The sequence below is a fragment of the Sturnira hondurensis genome, unplaced genomic scaffold (assembly GCF_014824575.4).
Source record: "Sturnira hondurensis isolate 20B ecotype Veracruz unplaced genomic scaffold, ASM1482457v3 Scaffold0018728, whole genome shotgun sequence".
In the NCBI taxonomy this organism is placed as follows: Eukaryota; Metazoa; Chordata; class Mammalia; order Chiroptera; family Phyllostomidae; genus Sturnira; species Sturnira hondurensis.
This window is the reverse complement of record NW_028091359.1, coordinates 5,853,360-5,877,868: the sequence shown is the minus strand read 5'-3', so window position 1 is coordinate 5,877,868 and position 24,509 is coordinate 5,853,360. Positions and strand designations below refer to the sequence as shown.

General features: G+C 43.4%; 2 protein-coding genes across 2 annotated transcripts in view; both read right to left on the bottom strand.

Moving 5' to 3' along the window:
• The window catches only part of MAP3K3 (mitogen-activated protein kinase kinase kinase 3), a 62,113-nt gene extending 57,241 nt beyond the window's left edge, over positions 1-4,872 (bottom strand). The window contains exon 1 of the mRNA XM_037069960.1: positions 4,494-4,872. Within this exon, the coding sequence (XP_036925855.1) occupies positions 4,494-4,497 (4 nt within the window). The 5' untranslated portion in view covers positions 4,498-4,872. The remainder of the gene's footprint in view (positions 1-4,493) is intronic.
• Positions 4,873-12,248: 7,376 nt separating this feature from the next.
• Positions 12,249-20,382, bottom strand: TACO1 (translational activator of cytochrome c oxidase I). The gene is made up of 5 exons (XM_037070084.1): positions 19,875-20,382; positions 19,221-19,327; positions 15,318-15,445; positions 14,633-14,810; positions 12,249-14,298 (listed from the first exon to the last, which is right to left on the bottom strand). Exons 1-5 carry the CDS (start codon positions 20,149-20,151, stop codon positions 14,098-14,100), a joined length of 891 nt encoding a protein of 296 aa, XP_036925979.1. The 5' UTR covers positions 20,152-20,382; the 3' UTR covers positions 12,249-14,097.
• Between the last annotated feature and the right edge of the window lie 4,127 nt (positions 20,383-24,509).

The following is a 24,509-nucleotide window of genomic DNA, read 5'->3' as shown; positions in this document are numbered from 1 at the left end:
AGACTTTCCCTGAGTCAGACTTTACTATCTTACTCTACATACTTCACATACTCCCACCATCTCCACCCTATCCATACCTGGGCAAACATCATTTCATAATAAGTACAAGCAAAAAGGCCTGATCCTCAATTTACAAGAAATTTTTGTTCTTCAAGGACATGGTTGAACTTTTGCTAGATCTTACAGTCAATTCTGTTGTTTTGCTATTTCTGGGATATAAGAACACTTCCCATATTAGTTGATGGTTTAAAATTTAAAAATATAAATTACAAAGTAAGTCCCTGCTTCATCATAAGAATCAATATAACACCACTATATGTAAATGTTTAATGAAATTTACATAAAGGTCTGACTATAGGATTACGTCAATCCCAAAACTACAGAATCAATCTCTCTGATCTCTCCTTCGTACCTTTACCCAATTTCAACAAAGTACAACCTACAATATCCCATGGCACTTACTTGTTTGCATGTTTCTGGTTCACCTTAAATGTAACTTTTTTTTTAAACAAAGAAAGTTGTTTTCTTTGTATAAAAAAAGTTTTTAATAAAGATTTTATTTATCCATTTTCAGAGAGAGGGGAAGGAAGGGAGAAAGAGGAGGGGAGAAACATCAATAGGTTGCTTCTCAAACACCTACAACAGGGGACATAACCCGGGCATGTACCCGGACAGGGAATCAAACCAGCGAGCTCCCGCTTTGCAGGACAATGCCCAACCCACTGAGCCATACAAGTCAGGGGTAACTGTAACTTCTTAAAGACAGGATAAATTCAGATACAGGGCCTAACACTTCATCTGACATTCAATAAATGGACAAAGAATAAATGGACAGCTTATATAGAACCCAGAAAACTGTTTATCTTTTGAGTACTCCCATAAGTAACATTCAGTTAGACAGATATTCACTTTTTTACAAATGCCTAAAACTCAGTTTTAAGGCACTTGTAAAAAATTCAGTTGTATCACTGCCATATCAATTCATTATATGGTGATCCCAGTTTCAACGAAAACAGCTGCTAACTATTCAGAGCCTACTCAGGTGGTCAGACTCTGGCTAACATGAACTGAGACTGGTCTAACTGGGAGCTTCCAACAGCCCGGGAGCTATAGAGACACAAGGTGTCTCTAAATCACATTGATTCTGACTTCAAACCAAGTTATCAAACCAGAACCACGCCATCACAAATCCTAGACGCAGTTCACTCTAGTTTCCTGTAACATTTCCAAGCTGTTACATATTATTCAGTAATACTTCCCACTAAGTTTCAGATTGCATTTATAAAAATCCAAATGCATTATTAACAGCATTTGCCATTATAATTACTAAAACTAGGAGAGAATTCAAGCATGACAAAGAAAAAATGACCAGTCAATCTCAGTTTTTTTAAATAACCACAGAGCATGAAAGAAAAAATATCCCTGTTATTTATAGGAAATACAGGGATAAATGTAGTTTCCACTAGAAATTTACTGGGGCTAACAGCCAATAAAAAAATTTTTGACTTGTTTTTATTAGCAACCCAAGTTGTCAAGCAAGCTTGAGTCTGGAACTTGGAACAGCTCAGGGAAATATGACTATTAGCCAAAGAACCTGCAAGGACTCAAATTAGCTTTAGTCCTTTCCTCATTGTGCTTCAGTTTAATGAGAATAATGAAAATATTAATAAGTCCATGTCTCTCTCTTATCAACCCTTGAGTTTATTTATAACTATAGCAACTAAAACAAACTAACAGGTCTGGGAATTTGAATTTTCATCATTAACATCACCAAAATGGACACTAGTATTTAAGAGAGAAACTCTGTGAGTGTGTATCCTTGCTGAGCATTATACAAAGCCAATTTAAGAGCCAGGTTCTGGGAGAATTCAGTATTAGCTCTGCAAACAGGGTCGCCTACAAAAAGGAAAGGGATGGTACAAGGGGAAAGTGCCTGAAGAAAGCCAGGCAGTGGTTCTCAAACCACCTTGCCTAATACACTGTAGCCACCAGGCAAGTTAATTCCCTCCTCACAGTCTCAATTTTTTCATGTAAAACTAACACTGGGACAAATAAGAAGACACTGAGATCCTGGTACTTTTTTCTTTTAAAAAATCTTTTAGCCCTGCTGGTGTGGCTCAGTGGATTAGCGCTGGCCTACCAACCTAAAGGTAGCAGGTTCGATTCCCAATCATGGCACATGCCTGGGTTGTGGGCCAGGTCCCAGGTGGGGGGGTATGAGAGGCCACCAAACAACATATCTCTCGCACTTGGATGCTTCTCTTTCTCTCCCCACTTCCCCTCTTTCTAAAAGTAAATAAATAAAAATCTTAAAATATATAAATAAATTTTTTTTAGTTTTTCAATATTATTTTGTATTAGTTTCAGGTGTGCGGCATAGTGGTTAAACAATTATAAACTTTACAAGTCCCTACCTGGTACAATACATGGTTATTACAATATTATTGACTATATTTCCTATGTTGTACCTTACATCCCCATGACTGTTTTGTAACTAGCAAGCCATACTTCTCCATCTCTTTGCCTTTCTCCTTTTTCCTTTGGGGCTCTAGACTCCACCTATATAGTTTCTTTCCTCTCCATCACTGCCCCTCCATAGACTTACAAGCTTAAACTTTTGAAAATGATTTGAGATGTGAAAACAGGCTGACATCTATTTTCTTGGCTCTGTGGCTCAAAGAAAATGATTTGAAATATGAAAACAGGCTGACATCTATTTTCTTGGCTCTGTGGCTCAAAGACAATGATTTGAAATATGAAAACAGGCTAACATCTATTTTCACTTTAGACAATGAAAAGTAGCCAAGACATCTGGGCACTCTAACTGGTTTACTAGTCAAAAAAGTGGTGAATGGGAGCTCTGTACACCCTCAAGTATGTATTTCACACTTACCTCTGGGACTTAAGACTACCCCCATAGGACAAGAGGAAAGACTTACTAGGAAGAATATCACAAATATAGGTTCACAAATCAATTCAAAGATTTAGTTCAATCATCAAATTCCAGGCACAAGACTAAAGAGGACAAGAAGAATTATGTGCCCCATTTACAGTAAATGTTCAATAAGTATTTGCTGAATGACATATTTAAATACCAGGCTTTACTGGATTCCTTTTCTGTCTATTGTCACAGGAGACTTTCCCCAGAACAGTAAGCACTTCTGAAGTAAAGCCTGGGAAGGCAAGAGTAAGCCCAGCAAGTGAACGAATCCATCCTTTACCGTATGAGGGGCAGCCTGGACTACACAAGGCAGTTCATTCAAAGTCCAAAGATGGGCAGCAAAAGAGTATTTGCCCAATGTGACACAGCATACACCTAACCTCCTACAAAAATGACTTGACCTTGCTATAGGGCAAAGCAAACATTAACGTTCCCTCCACATGGAGCACTTCACAGATGCAATGGATCTGCAAAGGATTCTTTCACTAAAGTTTACTCCTTCATTATTTAGGGCAATATCAAAACTTTCCAAAGCTTGTGAATGCACACAACAGTATTTCAATAACTGATCCAGTAAGACAAGCACAGTGTATCTAAAGTGTATTTGCTTCTTGATCTAGTCCAATGGTCATTTGCTAAGTTATAAAAAAGGACATGGAATGGAATTCGGTTCAAATGCTGCGTGTGGAAGACATTAAAAGCTTTTCTTTGATAGCATCTTCACAACAGAAATCACAAATATTGATACAAAGGAAATGATTTCATAGAGATTCTTTTGTGTAGCGAATGCTTCTCTCAATATAATTCCAGATCTATCTCAAGATAAAAATAATGATGCAGAACAACGTTGCAATCGGATTTTTCAAAAAGTAGGACGTGAACTGTAACTGGCAGCCCCTGACCAATTCCCAGTCTTCAGCAATCTGAGTTCAGCTCCCATTTCTCAACCACGCAGTTGATAACAGTGATTGCTGTTTTAATCACCTCCCAGCCTATCTCTCCGCAAGCCCTCCCCCCCAGCGCTGGGGCGCGCACAGGGCACGAGAGCAAGCCCCGGGAACTCTCTCACAGGCCGGCCTGTGTGAGCAAAGGGAAGGAAATGACACAGGCAGGAAAAAAAAGCAAATCAAGGAAAAGACACAACAGCAGCTGGGCCTGCACCAGCCTCCAGCCCGGCCCCGCACAGCACTCTCGCTCCCCCACCCGCGAGCTCCCGGTCCAGCTCGCTCAGGCCGGAGCAGGCTGCGCCGCGGAGCAACGGCCCCGGATCCCGCCGTCGCGTCCCTGGGATGCGCCCGCCGCGCGGCCCGGATGGAGGCTGCCGAGTGGGTTTTGCCAGCCGGGGCTGCCCCGGTGGGCCAAGGGAGCCAGAACCCCCGCCCAGACTGTGAAGTCGGGAGCCGGGCGGGCAGGCTCCGCCGGTTCGCAGCCCCGGCCGCCGGGCGGGCTGTCCATGCCTGTCAGGCGGCGGCCCAGGGTCCTCCTCCCCTCATCCTGGGGCGGGGCGACGCGAAGTAGCGCGGGCACAGGCCGGGGCGGTGGCGACACTCACCCATGGTGGCGATGGCGGCGGCGGCTGCTCGGGCCCGAGTGTCACCTCCGCAGCCGGGGCTGCATGCCGGGGGCTCGGGCGGCGGGGACGGCAGCGGGCCTGGCTCCGCGCGGGGGGCGCGGGCTGAGCTCGGGCCCCCCGCCGCCTCCCCAGGCTCCGGCTCCGGCCGCGGCCGGGCGCTGTGGCATGGGCAGGGTGGCCCGCTACATCCCGGGCGCTCCTCGGCTCGGCCCAGCCTGGCCTCGGCTGCGCCGCTCGGCCCTCCCGCTGGCCAGTTACTCAGTCCCGCAGTTCCTCCGTCAGGCCACCGTTCTCCACCTCAGGAACGCTCCGAAAAACAAACCGCTGGTCGCGCAGCTCGCCCCCTTGCCTGTCACTCACCCCACAGTTTGCCAATCCCAGGCAGTCGCAGGACCTTCGTACCACCCCCACTCATTTCAGCAGCCAATAACAAGGAGGAAGTAGCTGCCCCCGCCGCCACCCGCCCCCCTCCCCGCCGCTGTCTCCCCAACACCCTCTCAGCCGCCAGCTAATCATCGGCACCGCACGATGAACCAATCCCGCCTACTCTCGCAGGGTGCCAATGGGCGAAGCCAAGGCAGTTTCCGAGGGCTATCTACCGCCTGTCAATCATCAAAACAGCTCCCGGTTCACCCCGTTGCTAGCCAATCACATAGAGGGCTCGGATCACCCGCCTCTGCGCATCCCTGGCTGGCTCGCTCTCCCTCTTCCCGGAGGTGTTGGTCACTCCAATCACAGCTCTTGTATGAGGCTCCGCCCACAGCCTCAAGTTCCCTCAGTCAACGAAGGTTCCGTAGGCGCGCGGGCTGGCGCGGTTCCCCGCCGGCTACTTTGGGGCTGGAGTTTCGGAAGGCGGCTGGATGGCCTCCCAGGCCTTCCGCCCTCAGCGCTCTCCGAGGTCTCCGAGGCCAGTATCCTGCCTCTCCCTCCCTGTGCCCACGCCGGGTGCGTAATAAGCGGGGAGGATTCTGGCTCGAAGCGATTCCCGGCGTGAGGCTACCTCCTCCGCGTGATCCCCTGGCCAGTCCTCCCGTGCAGAAGCTACGCTTGCCTGGAGGAAAGGGGGCCTCACCACTGCCTGCATTTTCCTGCGTCTAATACCTCCTGGGTCACACCCTCCGAGAGACAGGGATAGCCCTGGAATGTGGGTCCTTGGAAATCTGGGAGTTCCGATACTGTCCAAGGCCGAAACCAGTAAGTGGCAAAGCCAGAAAGGGGAGGAAAACCCAAAAACGTTTTTCCAGGTTATAAAAGCAGCACACGCTCTGGGTATTAAAATTGGGGAAAAGATCCCACCTCAGAGTTAATTTTATCTTTCCTACCTAGATATTCAACGTTGGACAAAAAAGGCTTCGTATTGTTTTGTGGTGTGCTTACATTTTATTACAAGTGTTTTCCAGTGCCCCTGAATATAGTTCCAAAACAATAGTACTGGCTACATGGTATTTCAGAGTAGAGAGTGACCATAGTTAATTTCCCCAAACCCCCATTGTTCAACATTTTGTACGCCCCGACCTTCAGATTCCAAGTCCACCACAATTAATAAGGGCTCTTCTTCTGTTTCAGTGTCATGAAATGAGACGCCAGAATAATCTTCCTTAGGTGCGATTTTCAACTGTCAGCTAAGAACCTTTAGTGGTGGCTTTGCCTGGGTGTCAAGTCTCAAGAATTACCTCAGACTCCTTTATTTACACCCCCACCTCAATATTCATCAGTCCTCTTATCCTGTTTTCTTTTTTTTTTTTATTAAAAGATTTTATTTATTTATTTATCTTTAGAGGGGAAGGAGAGAAGGAGAGAAACATCAATGTATGGTTGCCTTTCCTGCGTCCCCTGCTGGGAGTTAGCCTGCAAGGAACCAGCCTGCAACCCAGGCATGTGCCCTCACTGGGAATCGAACCGCGGTGGTCTGGTTCGCAGGCCCATGCTCAATCCACTGAGCTAAGCCAGCCAGGGCTTATCCTGTTTTCTTGAACAAACTTCTAAGTCTGTCATTTTCCCTCTTGATTAGATCCCTACCCAGTTTATTGTAGTTCCTTAACTATAAAAACCCTTTTTTTTTCTGAGAAGGGGAGATAAGACTATAGGGAAAAGAAAGTTAGTATTTATCAGTCATTTACTATATGCCAGGCATGTCTTCTCATATAGTCTTCCTAATAATTCTGAGATCAGTAAATACTATTGTCATTTAAAGGATGAAAATGAAGCTCAGAGAACCTAAGTACTGTGTACAAGTTGCAGAGTCAGGATTCCTGTCAGGTATGTCTGACACCCAAAGGCTACGTTTTTGCACTAGACCAGTGTTTCTCAACTGGCCTTTTTCTCCATTAGCACCCACCAAGTTAATTAAATTAAAATTCTTTTTGATTAGAGAAATTAAATATTAAGGAATAAGATTTTGCCAAGGAGGGTTGAGCTTTGAAGGAACACCCACCAAGTTAATTAAGTTTAAATTCTTCCTAGTGAGAGAAATATTAATAAGATTTTGTCAGGTAGGGTTGAACTTTGAAAGCCACACAAGAATCTTTCACCCAGAATGAAATGCAATCTCTGTCATCCATTTGGGGATATCACTGTGTTGAGACTGAGTATAACAGGTTTATGCTGGAGGTCATAGTCTGCCAATATGAGGCTTAGATCTGACCCTTAATTTTATTGACCTGAGATAAATACCTTTAAAACGACACATTTATGCCAGTGGAAATGAGGTGCCTGCTTCATGGTCTGTATCCAAAGGTCTGTTCACCAGCTTCTCTTGGACTCCCATTGCACCTAGTACTTTGTTCATCAAAGCACTTGCCCTACTCTATTGTAGTTGCCTTTAAGTAAGCATCAAGACAGAAACTCATTCAAATTAGCATGCCTAATATCTTTCATAGCACATTTAAAAAATATTTGCTAAATAAATAAGTGAACCTCAAATGGGGATATTAGCAATTGAATGTAATTTCCCTAAGTGCTCACTTTTAGCTATGTATTTTGTCTTATTTTTCTGTGCTGTTTCTCTGCTTACTCTTCATGTCCCCGTAAGAAGTCTTGCACCTGGGCTGCACCTTCTCAAGTCTGTTCCCCGGGTTTTACACAGAATAGATGCCCCTGGGTTAAGCACCTGAGCCATATCTGACCCCAAGAATCATGAGCTGCCCCTAGTACTGGGGCCTCAGAAACTGCCGGTCCTAATAGACTGCCCAATCACACACCAGCTATACACTCCTCTTTTTTTATTTCAAGAGCATAGGGACATTTGGATGAGTGATGGAGAAAAACACGAATGCCCCTAGGGGATAGCTCAATAAATTTGAAAATAAAGCAACAAACTTACACCTGATTTGACAATTCTTTTAAGGGGTGAAGTTTAATTATTCAAATCTCCCAGTTCAACCAGTTAGTTTATCTGCATTGATGATGAATGGTATACACAATATAGATTTTTACAATGATGTTTAATGTATTATTGGCATTTACTTCTAACAAAAAATTGCTTTTTGTTGTGAAATTCCTAAAAAATACTTTGCAAGTGAGAAAACATAAAGAATGTTTATTGCCCTGGCTGGTGTGGCTCAGTGGATTGAGCTCTGGCCTGCAAACTGTAAGGCGGTAGGTTTGATTCCCGGTTGGGGCACATGCCTGGGTTGTGAGCCAAATCCCCAGTTGGTGTGTGAGAGCCAACCAACTGATACTTCTTTCCCTCTCTTTCTCCCTCCCTTCCCCTCTCTGTAAAAATAAATTTATAAAAATGTTCATTGCAGCATCTTTTGTAAGATAGACAATCCAAATGTCCATTGACAGGAGACTAGTTAATTATTTTTTTATTATAATAGCTTTACTTAAGTATATTTTATTGATTATGCTATTATAGTTGTCCCAGTTTTTCCCTTTGCCACCCTCTATCCGGTACCCCTCTTCCCTCCAGCAATGTCCCCCTGCCTTAGTTAATTTCACTTAGTGTAAACTTGATTTCTTCCTTTATTTTTTGCTGTACTCAGGAGTTCTCTGGGCATCCTAATCACCAGTGTTTTGAACTCTGCGTCTGATAGGTTAGCTGTCTTTGTTTTGCTCAGTTTTTTCTGGGGTTTTATTCTATTTCATCTAGGCCATATTTCTTTGTCTCCTCAATTTGGCAGCCTCCCTGTGTTTGTTTCTATGTATTAGGTAGAGCTGCTTTTACTCCCTGTCTTATTAGAGTGGCCTATGCAGAAAAGGCACCTGTAAACTGTGTCCTTAGGTAATTGTCAGGGCAGGACAACCCATTTTACCATTTGTGGCTGCATCAGGAGGGCTCAGAGTGGGAGCAACGCCACCACCTAGCTTCTGGAGGCTTGCCCAGCATTCACCCCATTTCTGTCACTTCACCCCATTCCTATGTGAGACTGGAGCCCTTCCAGCTGCTGCTTCAGTGGTGAATCCCAGACTGGGTGGGTTTCCATACTTTCTAGGACCATTTGGGCCCTTTCTTGGCAAAAATCGAGCAATTCCTTCTGCCGCCCCAACTCCCATTGGTTTTACAGTGAGAGGTAACAGGGATCTTATCTTCCCGGTGCTAGAACCCTGGGCTATTTAGTCTGGCCTGGGGCTGGGATTCCTTTTCATCCACTACACATGAACGTGGGACCATCCATTCAGTCCCACCACTGCTCCTCTTTGAGATCTTGTTGTAATTCTTTCTGTGGTTGCTTAAGGAGGCAAAATGTGTCTACCTATACCTTCATCTTGAATGAAAGTGAAATTCCTATTTTTAAAGATTTTATTTATTTATTTTTAGAGGTAGAGAAAGGAGGGAGAAAGAGGGAGAGAAACATTGATGTGAGAAAGGAACATCAACTATTTGCATCTTGTATGCACCCTGATGAGAGACCGAATCTGCAACCCAGGCATGTGACCTGACTGGGAACTGAACTGGTGACTTTTGAGTTCACAGGACAATGCCCAGCCAACTGAGCCACACTGGTCAGGGCTAGTTAAATAAATTATTATACACTAATAAATACAATAAGATACTTTGTAGCTACCAAAAATAGTGGAGCAGACTTCATACTAATACCAAAAAGTGTCCAGGATATATTGTGAAGTGGGAAAGACAGGTTATAAAGCAGAAATGTATAGGGTGATCACATTTCAGTTTTTTAAAATTTTCACTCAAACTTAGTAAGGAAAAAAGGCCAACATTTATTGAATATTTACCATTACCAGGTACTATTAAGCACTTAGAAGCACATATGGGGTGGGGCAAAGTAGGTTTATAGTTGTTCATATGGAAAATAATCCAATAATAATCAATAATAATATAAGAATAAACTCTGTTTCATGTGCTCACAACTGCTAACCTACTTTTGCCTCTCCCTGTATATTAACCTAATTTAATTCTCAAAATAGCCTTATGAGCCCTGGCTAGGTAGCTTAGTTGGTTTGAGTATTATCCAATACCTCAAGGTTGCAGGTTTGATCCCTGGTCAGGGCAAGTACAAGAATCAACCAATGAATGCATAAGTAAGTGGAACAACAAACTGATACCTCTCTTTGTCCCCCTTTCTCTCTTTCTGTTAAAATAAATCAATAATAAAAATTAAACCAGCCCTATGAAATAGATACTATTATCATCATTTTTAAATGAAGAAATAGCTGCAGAGGGGTTAAGTCCTCATCCAAGGTTGCTAGCAATTCACAGTCAGAATTTGTTCCCCAATAGACTGGTTCCAATGAGTAGATAATATAGATTAATGGTAGTTATATCTTAGAAGGGTGGGATTAGATGGGACCTTTATTGTTATACATTTTGATATGGTTTAACTCTTTAAAAAATAATAAATGTTACCCTTCTGTCAGAGACAAAAGAACAATAAAAAGAAGAAAAAGCAAAAACTGCTATCCCAGTCACTTCCTGGGGACAGAATAAAGAGAGAAAGTGATTTCACTTGCCCTGGCCACATAGCTCAGTTGATTAGTGTGCTGTCCCAGTATACCAAGGTTGAGGGTTCACTCCCCAGTCGGGGCACATAAAAGAATTAACCAACAAATGCATAAATAAGTGGAATAACAAATCAGTGTTTCTCTTCTCCTCCCTCTAAAATCAATAAAATTAAAAAGAAAAAGAGAAAGTGATTTCAGTCCAGACTAGTGTGGTATCTACCAAAACACTGTTTTCCCGACCTGGGCTCATTTCCCTTCATGGAATGTCTCCAGAGCATCCGTAAGAATTCAAATAAAAGTCTAAAGTTGGGGGTCTGTTAGAGTTTGAAGTTTATTGACTGCTAGGCTGTTTCAGAGGCAGGAAAGAAAGTAACTCAAGCACATGGTTGAAACTGCATAGTGGGCTGGAGGCAGGGCCTTCACTGTTCCTGTTCAATTCAGCCAGCACCTCTGGCAGAGCCAGCAGGCAGCTACGTATCACATGAATGATTCTTGTGAGAGTCAAGGCTATACCCAGTCCATCACAGATACCTCTACCCACTGAAAAGACACCTGAAAATGAACCCAAGCCAGCTACCAGGTGCTAAGTGATATTGTATTGCTAAGACAATGACCAAAACCAAGGCAAAGGCAGGCCAGGACCAGATCCCATTCTTTTGACTTTAAGGTATACCTGACTTCCACCTTGTCACATGGTGTCTCCCTAGTTGGACAATAACGTGACTAGTTTTCTTTACTTATTTGAAGATTTTATTTATCTTTAGAGGGGAAGGGAAGGAGAGAGGGAGAGAAATATCAATGTATGGTTGCCTCTCATGCGTCCCTTGCTGGGAACTGGCCTGCAACCCAGGCATGTGCCCTGACTGGGAATAGAATGGCAGTGGTTTGGTTCGTAGGCCCGTGTTCAATCCACTGAGCTACACCAGCCAGGGCAAGTTTTCTTTTATAAAAAATGTTTCCCCTGGTCCTAACTGGTTTGGCTAAGTTGGTTGGGCATTATCCCGGGAAGCAAAAGGTCACCAGTTCCATTGCCAGTCAGGGTACACGCCTGGGTTGTAGGTTTGGTCCCAGTATGAGAGGCAAACAACTGATGTTTCTCTCACATTGATGTTTCTCTCCTTCTTCCTCCCTCCCTTCTCCTCTCTCTAAAAATAAATAAATAAAATTTAAAAAACATGTTTCCCCTAATAAAATACATAATTATAGAAAATAAAACTCAGTTATAATATCACCATACAAAGATAACCAGTTGACACTTTGGGAAAGTTCCTTTTAGCCTTTTTAAAAAAGACATATTTCTTTATGATATGATACATATTTCAAAATTTGGACTATACAATACATAGTTTTGCATCTTTGTTTTCAATATTATAAATGTGTTTTGACATAAAATATTCTTTGAAAAATAATATCTAGTGGCAGAATAACTCATACCCTCTTTATGTAAGTATTAAGTTAAATAATTATCTAACTAATCTATGTATGTACCTAAGGTTACAGATCTCTTTACCAGATCTAGAGGTAGAACAAGTCCCAGTTAAGATTTCGTTTCTGACTTTTCCATATTAACTGCAGGCAAGACTGTAAGGCACCACCAGGGGTCAGTGCAGAGCCTTGATGTAAGAAAATTGGTTACACAAAAATCCATTAACAGCCCTGGCTGGTGTAGCTTAGTGGATTGAGTGCAGGCCTGTGAACCAACCGATCAAAGTTCTATTCCCAGTCAGGGCACATTGCCTGGGTTGCAGGCCAGTTCCCAACAGAGGACACACAGAGGCAACCATACATTGATATTTCTCTCCCTCTCTCCTTCCCTTCCCCTCTAAAAACAAATAAAATCTTTTTAAAAAATCCATTAACAAATTCTATCTATTAGAGGACTATTCCACGTGTGCAGGCAAATTCCCTTCCAGACTAGGCTTCCTTAGTTCAGAAATGACCACAGTCCTCCAAATTAATTTATATTCAACATTTGCAAAACAGTTATCTTGAAAAACAAGGTCTATCAATACAAGATGTAGTACTAGACCTATTCTTACCTGCTTGGTGTGAGGTCATTTGTGCATAACACGATCTGACTATTACTAGGCTTGTGAAAATCAAATAAGTAAAATATGAAAGTATCTTATAAATTAAAAAGGAGCATTCAAACTTTAAATTGCCCTATTTTAATTATTACTATTTAGATATTTGGATGAGTTATCTCCTATAAAAACTAAAGAATCCTACTAATATCATGATTATGAAATGAGGTATATATAAGAGCATATACTTTGGAATAATTATGGATTATTTCACTGGTTTTTCTCCCCCTAGCCTTCACTATCCAGTTGTTTTAAGTCATTATGTAATTAGTAATGTGTTTCCTAGAAACTGAAGTTATCACTTTTAACTAATCTGGCTTTAGTTCTTTTCCATCCTTATTTACCTGAGGCTTCTTTAGGAAAATTGCTCTCAACTCAGAACTGCCTTAAATAACTTAGAAGTAGCTGAATAGCAGAGATCAAAAAGCCACTCCAGGCCTGATATGCTTGATGGACTCCAGCACAGGTGGTTGGCACTCCTGGTCTCTCTAAACCCAGAAGTGATTCTTAGAAACAAAAGGCACCAAAGGCCCTATTTTCCACCTGGCCAGCCTTCACTCTTCCTTCTGTTCTCATTTCCTCTCCAGTTCCTAGTACCCCATCATCTGGAATCAGGGATGAAGAGGACCTTGGGTTGGGCATTCTAGAAACCAAGCAGCTTTCAACACCAGATTGATATGGCCCTTTCTCAGAGTAGTCTGATCTGCTGACTGGTCCACTCTGACAAGTCTCAAAACACACAGAAACCCTGGCAAAGCAGGGCCTGGGAGTCTCTTATCATTGGCACTTGATTTCCTGTTGGGCCAGAGCCTTAAGCTCCCTGGCAGAAGAAGGGCACAGAGGCTACACAAAGAGAACAAGGATGTGTGCACAACAGCTTGCATTGCCCTGGGACAGCTCCAGAAGAGAGCAGTCCTGTGTCTTCCACCTGAGGTCCTATGTCTTAGAGTAGGATTTAACACAGGGCACCACTTGAACAGCTAGTGCTCCTGATAAGTAGTTCCTGGTACAGTTCCTGGTGTTTGATAAATACCTGTTGCATGAATGAATGGTAGGTTTAGGCCATTAGACCAGAATTAAAGCACAGACTACCTGGAGAGAGCTACATTTCTATAGTCAATCAAAAAAACAGTCCTGGAGTTGGACTAGTGGAACTAGGCCTATGTTCTTGAAAGGAAGTCAAGAAGGTCAACAACTTGACACAAATGCAGGAAAACTCAAAAGCCATACAACAACAATGCAGCAACCTACTGTTATTACTTAAGAGTTTCTAGTACATGCGCCCTTACAGCACCTACCACCCTCAGAAGGACCAACTTCCTGAGATCACAGTCTGGAAGCTGATTAGCCCCACTCTGCATCCAGGAGGGAGTGAGGGGACTCATCCAGGAGGGCTCTGACACACTCACAGAGCCGACAAAGAGGCCCCAGAGAAGTATGGAGATTCCTGTGTCTACAAAGCTGCAGGTCTTACGCATCTGAACCTGCTAGGCCCCTGACCTGTCTAAGTCTTAGAAGACACTGCGGAAGCCTGTGCTCTGGAACAAGCTGCCAGTTGCCTAGCAAGGAGCCAGAGGGCACGTACAGTCTGGTTACTCAATGTTGTCATAGACCTGGATCACGTCTTCATGGTTACCGAGAGCCTGAATGAGATGGGCCGCCTGCTCCAGGTCAGAGTCACCCAGCTGCACCACTGTGTTGGGGATGAACTCTAGTGTACAGGACACAGGACACAAGCCCAGGGAGTCCAGCTTCTTCCTCACTTGATGCAGTGAAGAGGCATCGCAAATAAACTAGGGACAGAGTAAAGTCAGGAGATGAGGAACCAGGAGATAATAAGACAAAGCTGGTCATAATATTACAAAACCTGAATGGAACTACTATAATATATCACTGGGTTTAAGCTCTTCACTGGCAAATATCCTTTTTGATTGTTCTGAATCGTTCTTATAATCCTTAGTAGAGTAAGTCCTACCCAGTATTCACTTAATAAACATTTGTGGAGTATATGAACTCTTTCATCTCACTTGTACCCCAAGTACAGGAAAGAAACTGAGAGAGGCATGCCTTAATTCATCTATTAGTGCCCTCTTGGAAGTCCACCAAACACTATGACTTCATACTCACTTTAAAAATGCTTTTTTCCTCTTCATCTTCAGTTTCCTTGACATCCTCAGCTCCTGCTTCAATCGCCAGCTCCAGGGCACGCTCTAAGTTCACTTCTTTCTTTTCTCTGTCCTCTACTCCAACCACGATCACCCCTTTTCTGTCAAAGGAGTGGCGAGCTCCTTCAGCCATCATTCCTCTGATGGGAAAGGAAATAGGCCAGAACAAATGCCTTCAGACACTCAGCCTCCACACCACACTGCACAGCACTGTCTCTTTCCTACCCAGCTTCTGGGATATATATGGACACAGAGCAACTCTCTTCCTGAAGGAGAAGATGCAGCTACCACTGGGCAAGGAACTAATCCAAATATATCTGCATCCTCTGTTTTCTGCCCTGATTTAAGTTTAGAGGATGCAAAGACTTTGCACATCAATTCCTATGCCACTTAGATTCCAGTCCTGGTGGTACATTTGAAGATCCAAATGGGATAATGGGACAAAAGAGCCCCTTCTACAATTATGAAAAAGTCTTGGGTCCTGCCTACTGCAGAACACATTAAGGGAGGGTAAATTTTCCCATTTAGATTCTGCGAAGGTAGAAGTGTGTGTAAAATTTGAACCCACACCAGAAAGGACAGTACTTTCCTTTCACAGAATTAGAAACTAAAGGCTCCCTCCCTCTCCATTTCCCCCACACACCTACCCATTCTTGTTCAGGATATGTTTGATGTCCGAATGGCACTTGGAGCCACTGTTAGATAATGCCTCTATGAGCAGAGAAGAGCCACCAGGGCCTCGACCCTCATACAACAAGTAAATGCCCTTCGTTTTCTGTAAAAACAACATAAGCACATTTTCGCGTCTCCCAATCCCCACCCCCACCCCCCCGCCCCCGCTCACCAACCCAGAACCACAGGCACCACCGCCATACAGTTGACCTCATGGGATGGGGTCTTTGGGCTGTAGCCTAAGCTCTTAAGTCTTTACTTTTGTTCCCACCCTCTAACAGGAGGCCCGAGTGATCAACTTTTAAGGTAACTGGAAGTACTACCCCTTAACTTGGAAGGGAGTCTGTTTCTCTGGTTGCTGAACAATCAATTAGCCATCTCCCAGCTTTGTTCTTCCCCTCCCCGGCCAAATTCTACACCTACCCCACCCATCACTCCCACTAAGACTCATCCTCCTACACCCTAACCCTTACGAAATCCACCTGTGCTCCTACCCCTGGGCTGCTGAGTACTGCTGCACAAAATTGCATACCTATCTATGCCTTTTTGTAAGAGCCATTTAAAATAGCATCACCTCAAAAATGCAAACAATCAAAAACCGTAATGACCAATCTCATCTGGACCTCCCATGACACCTTGTCCAGGCGTCTGATCTTTACCACTTTCTCCAAGCATTCTGCCTGCTGTCTTCCCAGGAACTCTCAACTGATAACTTCTCCCTTCCTTTTTCACAAAAGAAATAAAAGACTACCAGGTGCGGGAAAATCCTCTGACTCCACCACCTTATCTACACCACAGGCAACATGAAGGCAGTATGTGTGACAGAGTATAGCCTCTGGAGTCTGATTGTCTGTTTTTGATTCTGTCATTTTCTGTGTGACTTGATCAAGTCGCTTAATCTTTCTGTGTTTAAATTTCCACGTCAGATTGTTCAGAGGATTCAGTGAGATAATGCATACAGATTTTTTATCAAAGTGCTTGACCTAGAGTAAACACTCAACTATTAGTTAATTAAGATGATTATTATTTTGAGACTTCCAGTCAAGATGGCAGCATAGGTAAATATGGTTCACGTCCTCACATAACCCCATCAAAATTACAACTAAAACACAGAACAACCATCACTCAGAACCATCAGAAATCAAGTTGAATAGAAGTCCAACCACTATAGAATTAAAGAAAACCACATCCACCCAGACTGGTAGGAGGGGTAGAGATGCTGAATGGGCTGGTCCCACATCCACATGTGGTGGATAAAAATTTGGGAAGGATATCTATGGAGCAAGGAGTCCCACCCCACAGCCGGACCCCAGCCCAGGGTTCCAGGGCCAGGATGATAAGTCCCCATAACTTCTGGCTCCAACAACTAGGGAGGATCAAGTCAGTGGAAAAAAATTCTGGAGTCTCAAGCAGCTCCACTTGAAGAACCCACACATGAACCTACTCAGACTCACTCCCTCTAAACTCCAGCACCAGTGTACCAGCATGAAAGGCACCAGTGGGATAGAGAGAGGAACTGAAATGTTAGGCATCAAAGTGGGAGGTGGGGGACAGCCTTCTCCCAGACAGAAAGTAGGGTAGAGGCCATTGTCCCTTATCTGAAACCTCCCCCAATAGAACCACAGAACTGGCACATAGATGCAATATCTAAGACTCCATCAACCCCACTAACACCATTTGCCCTACCCTGGAGACCTACTGAAACTGCATCCTACCCAACTTATGGGCCAAGATATGAATGGCTGGTCTTGGCTCATGCTTCACAACTTCTTAAATCCAATCAAACAATCAACAGCTGCCCTCAGTAAGCCCCCAGCCCCTGTATCTCCTGCTAAGTGGTCCCAAGCCTAGCACTAGCAGTAGCCAGCCTAGATTCACAGTTTGCTTTGTCTGGGAATCTCCAAGCCCAGCACAAGTACCAGCCATCTCAGATTGCTTTATAGCTCATGCAGGGGGTCCCTGGGCAGAACACAGTTGGGGGCTTACCTTGGCCTGCATCACTCAGAAAACTCCAGAGCCTGTATATCCAGTAAACAGCTACAGACAAGGTCAGAGCACCACTACACTACCCCTGCACAGCTGATCCTCCACAGAGGGCGAAAGTTGGTGGTCAATGATCACAGTCAGTCCTTGCAGCTGACTGGCCTGGGTAAATCCCTCCCATTGATCTGCCAATAGTAACCAAGGCTCAACTACAAAAAGAGAGTGTATTTAGACCACACAAAGGGCACACTTTGAGTACACAGCTTAGGTGATAGGGGAGGCTGTGCCACTGGACTCTACAGGACACTGACTACATTAGGCTACACTATCAAGACACAGAGTTAAAGCAGCTCTACCTGATACATAGAAACAAACAGAGAGGCTGCCAAAACAAAGAGAGAGAAACATGGCCCAAATGAATGAACAGATCAAAACTCCAGAAAAAGAGCTAAATGAAATGGAGATAAGCAATCTATCAGATGCAGAATTCAGAGCACTGTTTATAAGGATACTCAAGGAATTCAGTGAGGACCTCAGCAGCATAAAAAAGATCCAGTCAGAAACAAAGGATAGCCCTGGCTGGTATGGCTCAGTGGATTGAGCACCAGCCGGCAAACCAGAGGGTTGCTAGTTCAATTCCCAGTCAGGGGAAACACCTGGGTTGCGGGCCAGGTTCCCAGTGGGGGGCATGTGAAAAGCAACCATATATTGAGGTTTCTCCCCCTCTCCTTCTCCTTTCCCCTCTGTCTAAAAATAAATAAGTTTAAAAACAACAAAGAATATACTAATTGAAATAAAGAACAATTTACAGGGAAACCATTGTAGAGTGGATGAAGCCAAGAATCAAATCAATTATTTGGAATATAAGGAAGCAAAAAACAACCAATTAGAACAAGAAGAAAAAATAATCCAAAAAATTAGGATAGTACCAACAGCCTCTAGGTCAACTGCAAGCGGCCCAACATTCACCTCATAGGGGTGCCAGAAAGAGAAGACAAAGAGCAAGAAATTGGAAACCTATTTGAAAAAAATAGTGAAAGGACACTTTCCTAATTTGGTGAAAGAAATAGACACGCAAGTTCAGGAAGTGCAGAGAATCCCAAACAAGATGGATGCAAAGAGGCCACTCTAAGACACATTATTATTAAAAGGCCAAAGATTAAAAAAATAGAGACTCTTAAAAGAAAAGAAGTTAGCTACTGGAAGGTTGCCAGATGGGAGGGGGTAGGGGGAGAATGGGTGAAAAGGTGAGGGGTTTAAGAAGTACAAATTGGTAGTTAGAGAATAGCCATGGGGATGTAAAGTACAGTATAAGAAACAGAACAGCCAAAGAACTTATACACATGACCCATGGACATGAACAATGGTGAGGGGATTGCCTGAGGGAGTGCGGGGTGCTGGGTGGAGGGGGGCAAAGAGGGAAAATTGGGGCAACTCTATAGCATAATCGATAAAACATAATTTTAAAAAGATGATTGTTATCCTTCAAATCCTTTCTAATTATCCTAGGGGAAGAGGTGTCCCCTCACCTGGGCTCTATCACTATCATCTGAACCATCTCTCTTTCTACTGGTTTTTCACTTTGGGGTATAAATATCAGACAAACAAACACTCCTCAATCTCACATCAGAGCTTTCCCCACATTCTTTCTACCTTATCTCCTCACAACTCAGCTGAGCAGTCCTGGGCTCTATGGTTCTGTACCTTGTTTATTCATCCTATGCTTGTGATCCTATAACCAATCGCCAAGAAAAGCCACCAATAGGTTGTGTATTGAAGATGTCAACCACATTGCTACCCTTCTCTCTGATAATTTAGGAGTGTTTGCTGGCCTTTGAGACATGGACCCTGTAAGGACTCTGATCAATAACAAGTAGGTCAAATTAAGGACCCACCTCCATTTTCAGCGACGCCTCAATCGTTGACTTGGGCATGTGCTTTTGCCGACACACCTCTAAGATGTGGGCCAGTTGGCTGTTGAGCTCAGGGTTGGGGCCTCCTTCTGAGATAAGAAAAGGGTGAGCAAAATCATCTCATTTTATTATTTCCAGACCTACACACCCTCATTATTCTAAAGAGTGGCAAGTCACCACTTTGTTCTGGATTAGTTTAGAACACTTTATCCAATGTTTGTATGGGCTATGGACGAGAAATATTTTGGAAAATTTTTAACTCGCTCTTTCTTTAAGAAATGAAGGGCCAGCCCTGGCTGGTGTAGCTCAGTGGATTGAGCGCGGGCCTGCGAACCACACGATCGCGGTTCGATTCCCAGTCAGGGCACATGCTTGGGTTGCAGGCCAGTTTCCTGCAGGGGCCAGTTCCCTGCAGGGGATGCACAAGAAGCAGCCATACATCGATGTTTCTTTCCTCTCTCCTTCCCTTCCCTTCTAAGAAGATAAATAAATAAAATATTTAACAAAAAAAAAAAAAGAAATGAAGGGCCAAGGATCTGTGCACGCCCTGGCTCAGCTCCCGGAGACAAACGAGGCAAATGAGGCCTTGGGCAAAGAGATGGCAGTGGGGACCAGCGGTGGGTGACAGGTTCTCACCTCTAACCGCTAGGCGGATGCTCAAACAAAGCTTGGAGAAGATGCGACTCCTCTCAGTATCCTTGGGACCCTTGATGTGTCGGACTTTGGACCACTTGTTGTGCCCGGCGGGGACCGCTGTGGTGAGGTGCAGCGTCCGGGCCAGAGCAAGGCTACAGGCCAGGGAGTCAGGCTGGGAGCCTGGGGAGATGCACGGAAGAGCTGCCCAGGCTCCAGGGCCTACTACCCGCAAGTATGGTGCAGCGGTCCTGCTCCGGCTGACAGCCCAAGCCGCCATCGGCTAAAACCCTTAGCCAAGGTCAGCAGGAGCTGAGAAAGGGCAGCGGCCAAAGTCCGCCCGTCCAGTTCACCGCCGGAACAAACGGATCAGAAGCCTGCGGTCGCGTCCACTTGTCAGCCGTGACTCAAGGGCTCAGACCCGCCTGGGAACCCAAACTCCATGGACTTGCCGCCGTCCCCGCGGCTTCCAGGAGTGGGTCCTATAGGTGGTGTAGCACACTTCCTTTTTCCGGTCCATACTAAAAACGCGTCCCCACTGCTCAAAATCCGTTCCGCCACTCTACACGGACTTGAGCATCTGTTGCCCCGGGATGCTAAGCGACCCCCAGACCCAGTCACTCCCGGTCGCCTGGGGAGCGCAGGACTTTATTTCCCACAATGATCTAGTAGAGATCCATCTGAGTTATGAAACTTATTTTGCTTCTGAATTGCTGGCTAACTCGGAGTAGGTCCAGAATGATATTTTTTTTTTGTTGCAAAGAAATATGTGCTTCAACAACCTTATCGTCAAGAAAATAAATCGCCGCCTTGAGATATGATTTGACTAATCAGTTAGTCTCTTCGAACTTTCTCTTCGCTATTTGTAAATAAGGATGCTGCTAGTACTTGCTTTACCAACATAGGAAGGTTAAAAAACACAAAATAAACCCTTGGAGCTTTGAAATACAGTAATAAAGTCTTACGTAAATAGCAGAGCGATCATAGTGTTGAAGCCCTCTAAATGCAAGAGACAGATTGCGGCACAGACCATTCTGGAGAAGGAGGATGATCAGAAGAGCCTTCTGGAGCCAAATTCCCCTCTCCATTTTCTTTCTGCCCTCCCCAAAGAGAAAATTGAGGCCCTCCTAAGAGGGGAAGATAGAGAAGAAACAAAGTGGCAACTGCTGAGAAACTTTTTAGTGGCTCCCCATACCATTATATCCAAAGGACTGATCTGTTAGATAAAAGAGCAGGACGTGTGAAGTTTAAGCCTCTGGCCTCTGGGGTTAGACTGGGTGTAACAACCTGTTGTTTCACTTAGTAGTGTACATGGGCAAGTTTCTTTTTTTCCCTAGATTTCAGTTTCCTTGCCAGTAGAATGGCCTTGCAAGGACTAAAGGGATAATGGATGCAAAGTACATGGGCACAGATTTTACATTAGTTATGATTATGTAAGAAACTTCATAATCTCAGATCTACTCATTTTTTGTTCTCGTGTCCTGATATTGTACTCAGGTTGGAGGGAATTACTCACTGTACTCTGAATACAAGTTCTTTATCACCTCTTCACTTTTCTGTCTCTCAAGGGTAAGATCTTTACTTCGAACCCCAGTTCAGCTGTTACTTCCTGGGTAAAGAGTCCACTTTTTAAATTCTAAGCTATAACTAACAGTTCACTTATGAATTATTTTATGACTATTTATTATCCAAGCTACTTGGGCTCAGCACTCTCTTCCTTGTACTTTGCAGATTAGAAACACCAAATCACTCCTCATACTTCTCCCAATTCCTGTATTTAGCACAAAACTGTGTCTTTACTGATCTGTATTCCACTTTACCTCATCAGGCTAATTTTTGTTCTTCCTTCAAGATTTGCCTCAGGCATTATTTCCCACCAGAGGAAAACATCTCCAAATTCTCCAGTTGGACTCAGATGTCCTACTCTGAGCTCACATAACCCTTCATTGCAAGTCTTACCTTTTTTATATCAAAATGTTTATATCTGTCTCTGCTACTATGTTAAATTGAGAGCAAGACTGTACCCTTGTGCTCAGTTCTTTTTAAATAACCACTTTAACATATAATTCACATACACAAGTTGCCAATTTAAGTGTACAACATTTTTTAGTGTATTCATAGATTTGTACAGCCATCACAATTTTACATTTTAATCACTCCCAAAAGAAATCCTGTACCCATAATCAGGACTTCCTATTTTCCCCAATTTCCCAGGTCCTAGGCAGTCACCAATTTATTTGTCTCTAGGGGTTTGCCTATTCTTGACATTTCATATAAATAGAATCATAAATATGTGGTCCTTTATGACTAATTTCTTTCACTTAGCATAATGTTTTCAGGGTTCATCCATGTTGTAGCAAGTATTGATACTTCATTCATTTTTATTACCAAATAATATTCCATTGTAGGAATGTACCACATTTTATTTATCTATTTATCAGTTGACGGATATTTGGGTTGTTTCCACCTTTTGACTATCATCATAAATAATGCTGTTATGACCATTCATGCCCAAGTTTTTGTGTGGGCATAAGTTTCCATTTTTCTTGGGTATATCCCTAGAAATAGAGTTGATGGGTCATATGGTAACTCTACATTTAGCCTTTTGAGGAATAACAGACTGTTACCTAAAATGGTTGCAGCATTTTACATTCCCATCAGCAATGTATGAGATTTCCACTTTCTCCACATCCTTGCCAACACTTTTTGATTATAGTTGTTGTCATCCTAGTGGGCATAAAATGGTATCTCACTGTGGTTTTGATCTGTATTTCTCCAATGACTGATGATGTTGAGCATCTTTTGTATGTGCCTACTAGCTACTCATATATAATATTACTTTTTGTAATTTAAAAATATATCATATATCTTAAACAATGTGTGAATTATATTTTAATAAAACAGGAAAATATATAGTTTAATATGGTACTTTGAGTAGCAGATTTCTTTTTTATTTATTTATTTATTTATTTATCTTTGGAGGGGAAGGAGAGAGGGAGAGAAACATCAATGTATGGTTGCCTTTTGTGTGTCCCCTGCTGGGAGTTGGCCTGCAGGGAACTGGACTACAACCCAGGCATGTGCCCTGACTGGGAATCGAACCACGATCGTGTGGTTCGCAGGCCCGCGCTCAATCCACTGAGCTACACCAGCCAGGGCGCAGATTTCTAATTAAAGGATTGTATAATCACAAATAAGTATGGAGGCCAAAGCAAAGCAATTGCCCTGGCCCAATCAGCCGAAGTCCATCAGGGCAAACCTATAGTCCAACGAAGTCAGGCTTATTTCACTAGAATAAGGGTAACGACACCAGAGGGAGGTAGGGTGTCTCACCAAGGGAAAAGACAGTAATTACAGAATAATGGAGAAGGGTGGAGGTTGAGCAAAATTTGAATGAAATAAAGCTTGACAGGTTCAAAGGAACACAGAGGTACAGGGAAAGAGGATTAACATCAGCTCTAGTCTGCGAAGCGGACCCAGGGTTCAGTTTCCTTGGAAACTACAGAGTTAAATGTAGAATGTTGTGTTCAGAAACCCCTGCTCTGAAGCTGCACACCTGGGCTGGAAATCCAGGCTGATTCCCTGTCAAAATGACTCAGGTTCTCTTAAGCAAGACTGTAAGGCTTCATTCCTGCTGACAGAATTTCAAACAGCAAACTCTCTAACAGTTTATGATTTCAGAAAACAAAGTCTCTCAGTGGATTTAAAAAGTGGTCTCTCAGAGAAGGGAATTGTTGTGACACTTTAAGTTGCAGACTGTGCTTAGCAGAAATATTGATTCCTATTAACTCTGCAGCCATTTTTCTGTGTCTGTTTATCTGTGATGAATGGCAGGGACGTTTTTTGTTTTTTTTTTACTTTCTCAGCCTGAGCAAATAATTACTATCTCAAGATAAATTCAGAGGTGACTGAACAATCTGTAGAGGTCTTGTTGCCGAGATCACCAAAGTCATTAATTAACAATGAGTCTTGGATGTGAACGACAGGCTGAAGGCATCATTCTGTTAGATATGAATGTATGTTGTCCATACTGATGGCTCTGAACAAATAAGATGACACTAGTTATTAGTCCGGACAGTTTGCTAATTTGATGGTATAGCAAGGCATTGCTACTGATTCACCACTTTATTTCCTCTTCCTACGCACATGGGAAGACTACGTTCTTGATCTTCTTGCAGTTATGTTGGAATCCCATGACTAAATGTGACAGATATGGACAGAAGTGAGTAAATACTTCCAGGACTAGCCTGAAAAACACGCCCCCCCCCACCTCCAAGGTGACCATGGAAGCCACGTTTTGGATGACACAGCTACACAAGGTGGATGCGCAACTTCCAAAGGACTTCATGTAAGCCAGCGATTTTTAATCTCTTTCCTTTCACGGTGCACACCAACTACTAAAATTCTGCAGCTCACCAAAAAAATACATTTTTTGCCGATCTGACAAATAAAATTAGGCATGATTCTGATTCATTCACACTGGACAGCTATTGTGTTGGCTGTTGACTTTTATTTGCCAATCTAAGAAGTCAGTGCCCCTGATTAAACAGTCATATGTTGCACTTAAAAATTCTCATGGCATGTTGGATGAAAATTGCTGGTGTAAGCAAAAACCCAAACTTTTGTGGAGTTCAGTTT

Bases quoted from the DNA above. Each gene is read 5' to 3' on its own strand.
- TACO1 (XM_037070084.1), bottom strand. From the start codon at position 20,151: ATGGCGGCTTGGGCTGTCAGCCGGAGCAGGACCGCTGCACCATACTTG. The intron at 15,446-19,220 runs GTGGGTCCTTAA...TTGTTTTTACAG, and splicing joins AGGCGTCGCTGAAAATGGAG to AAAACGAAGGGCATTTACTT. The intron at 14,811-15,317 runs GTAGGTGTGTGG...CTTTCCCATCAG, and splicing joins CATATCCTGAACAAGAATGG to AGGAATGATGGCTGAAGGAG.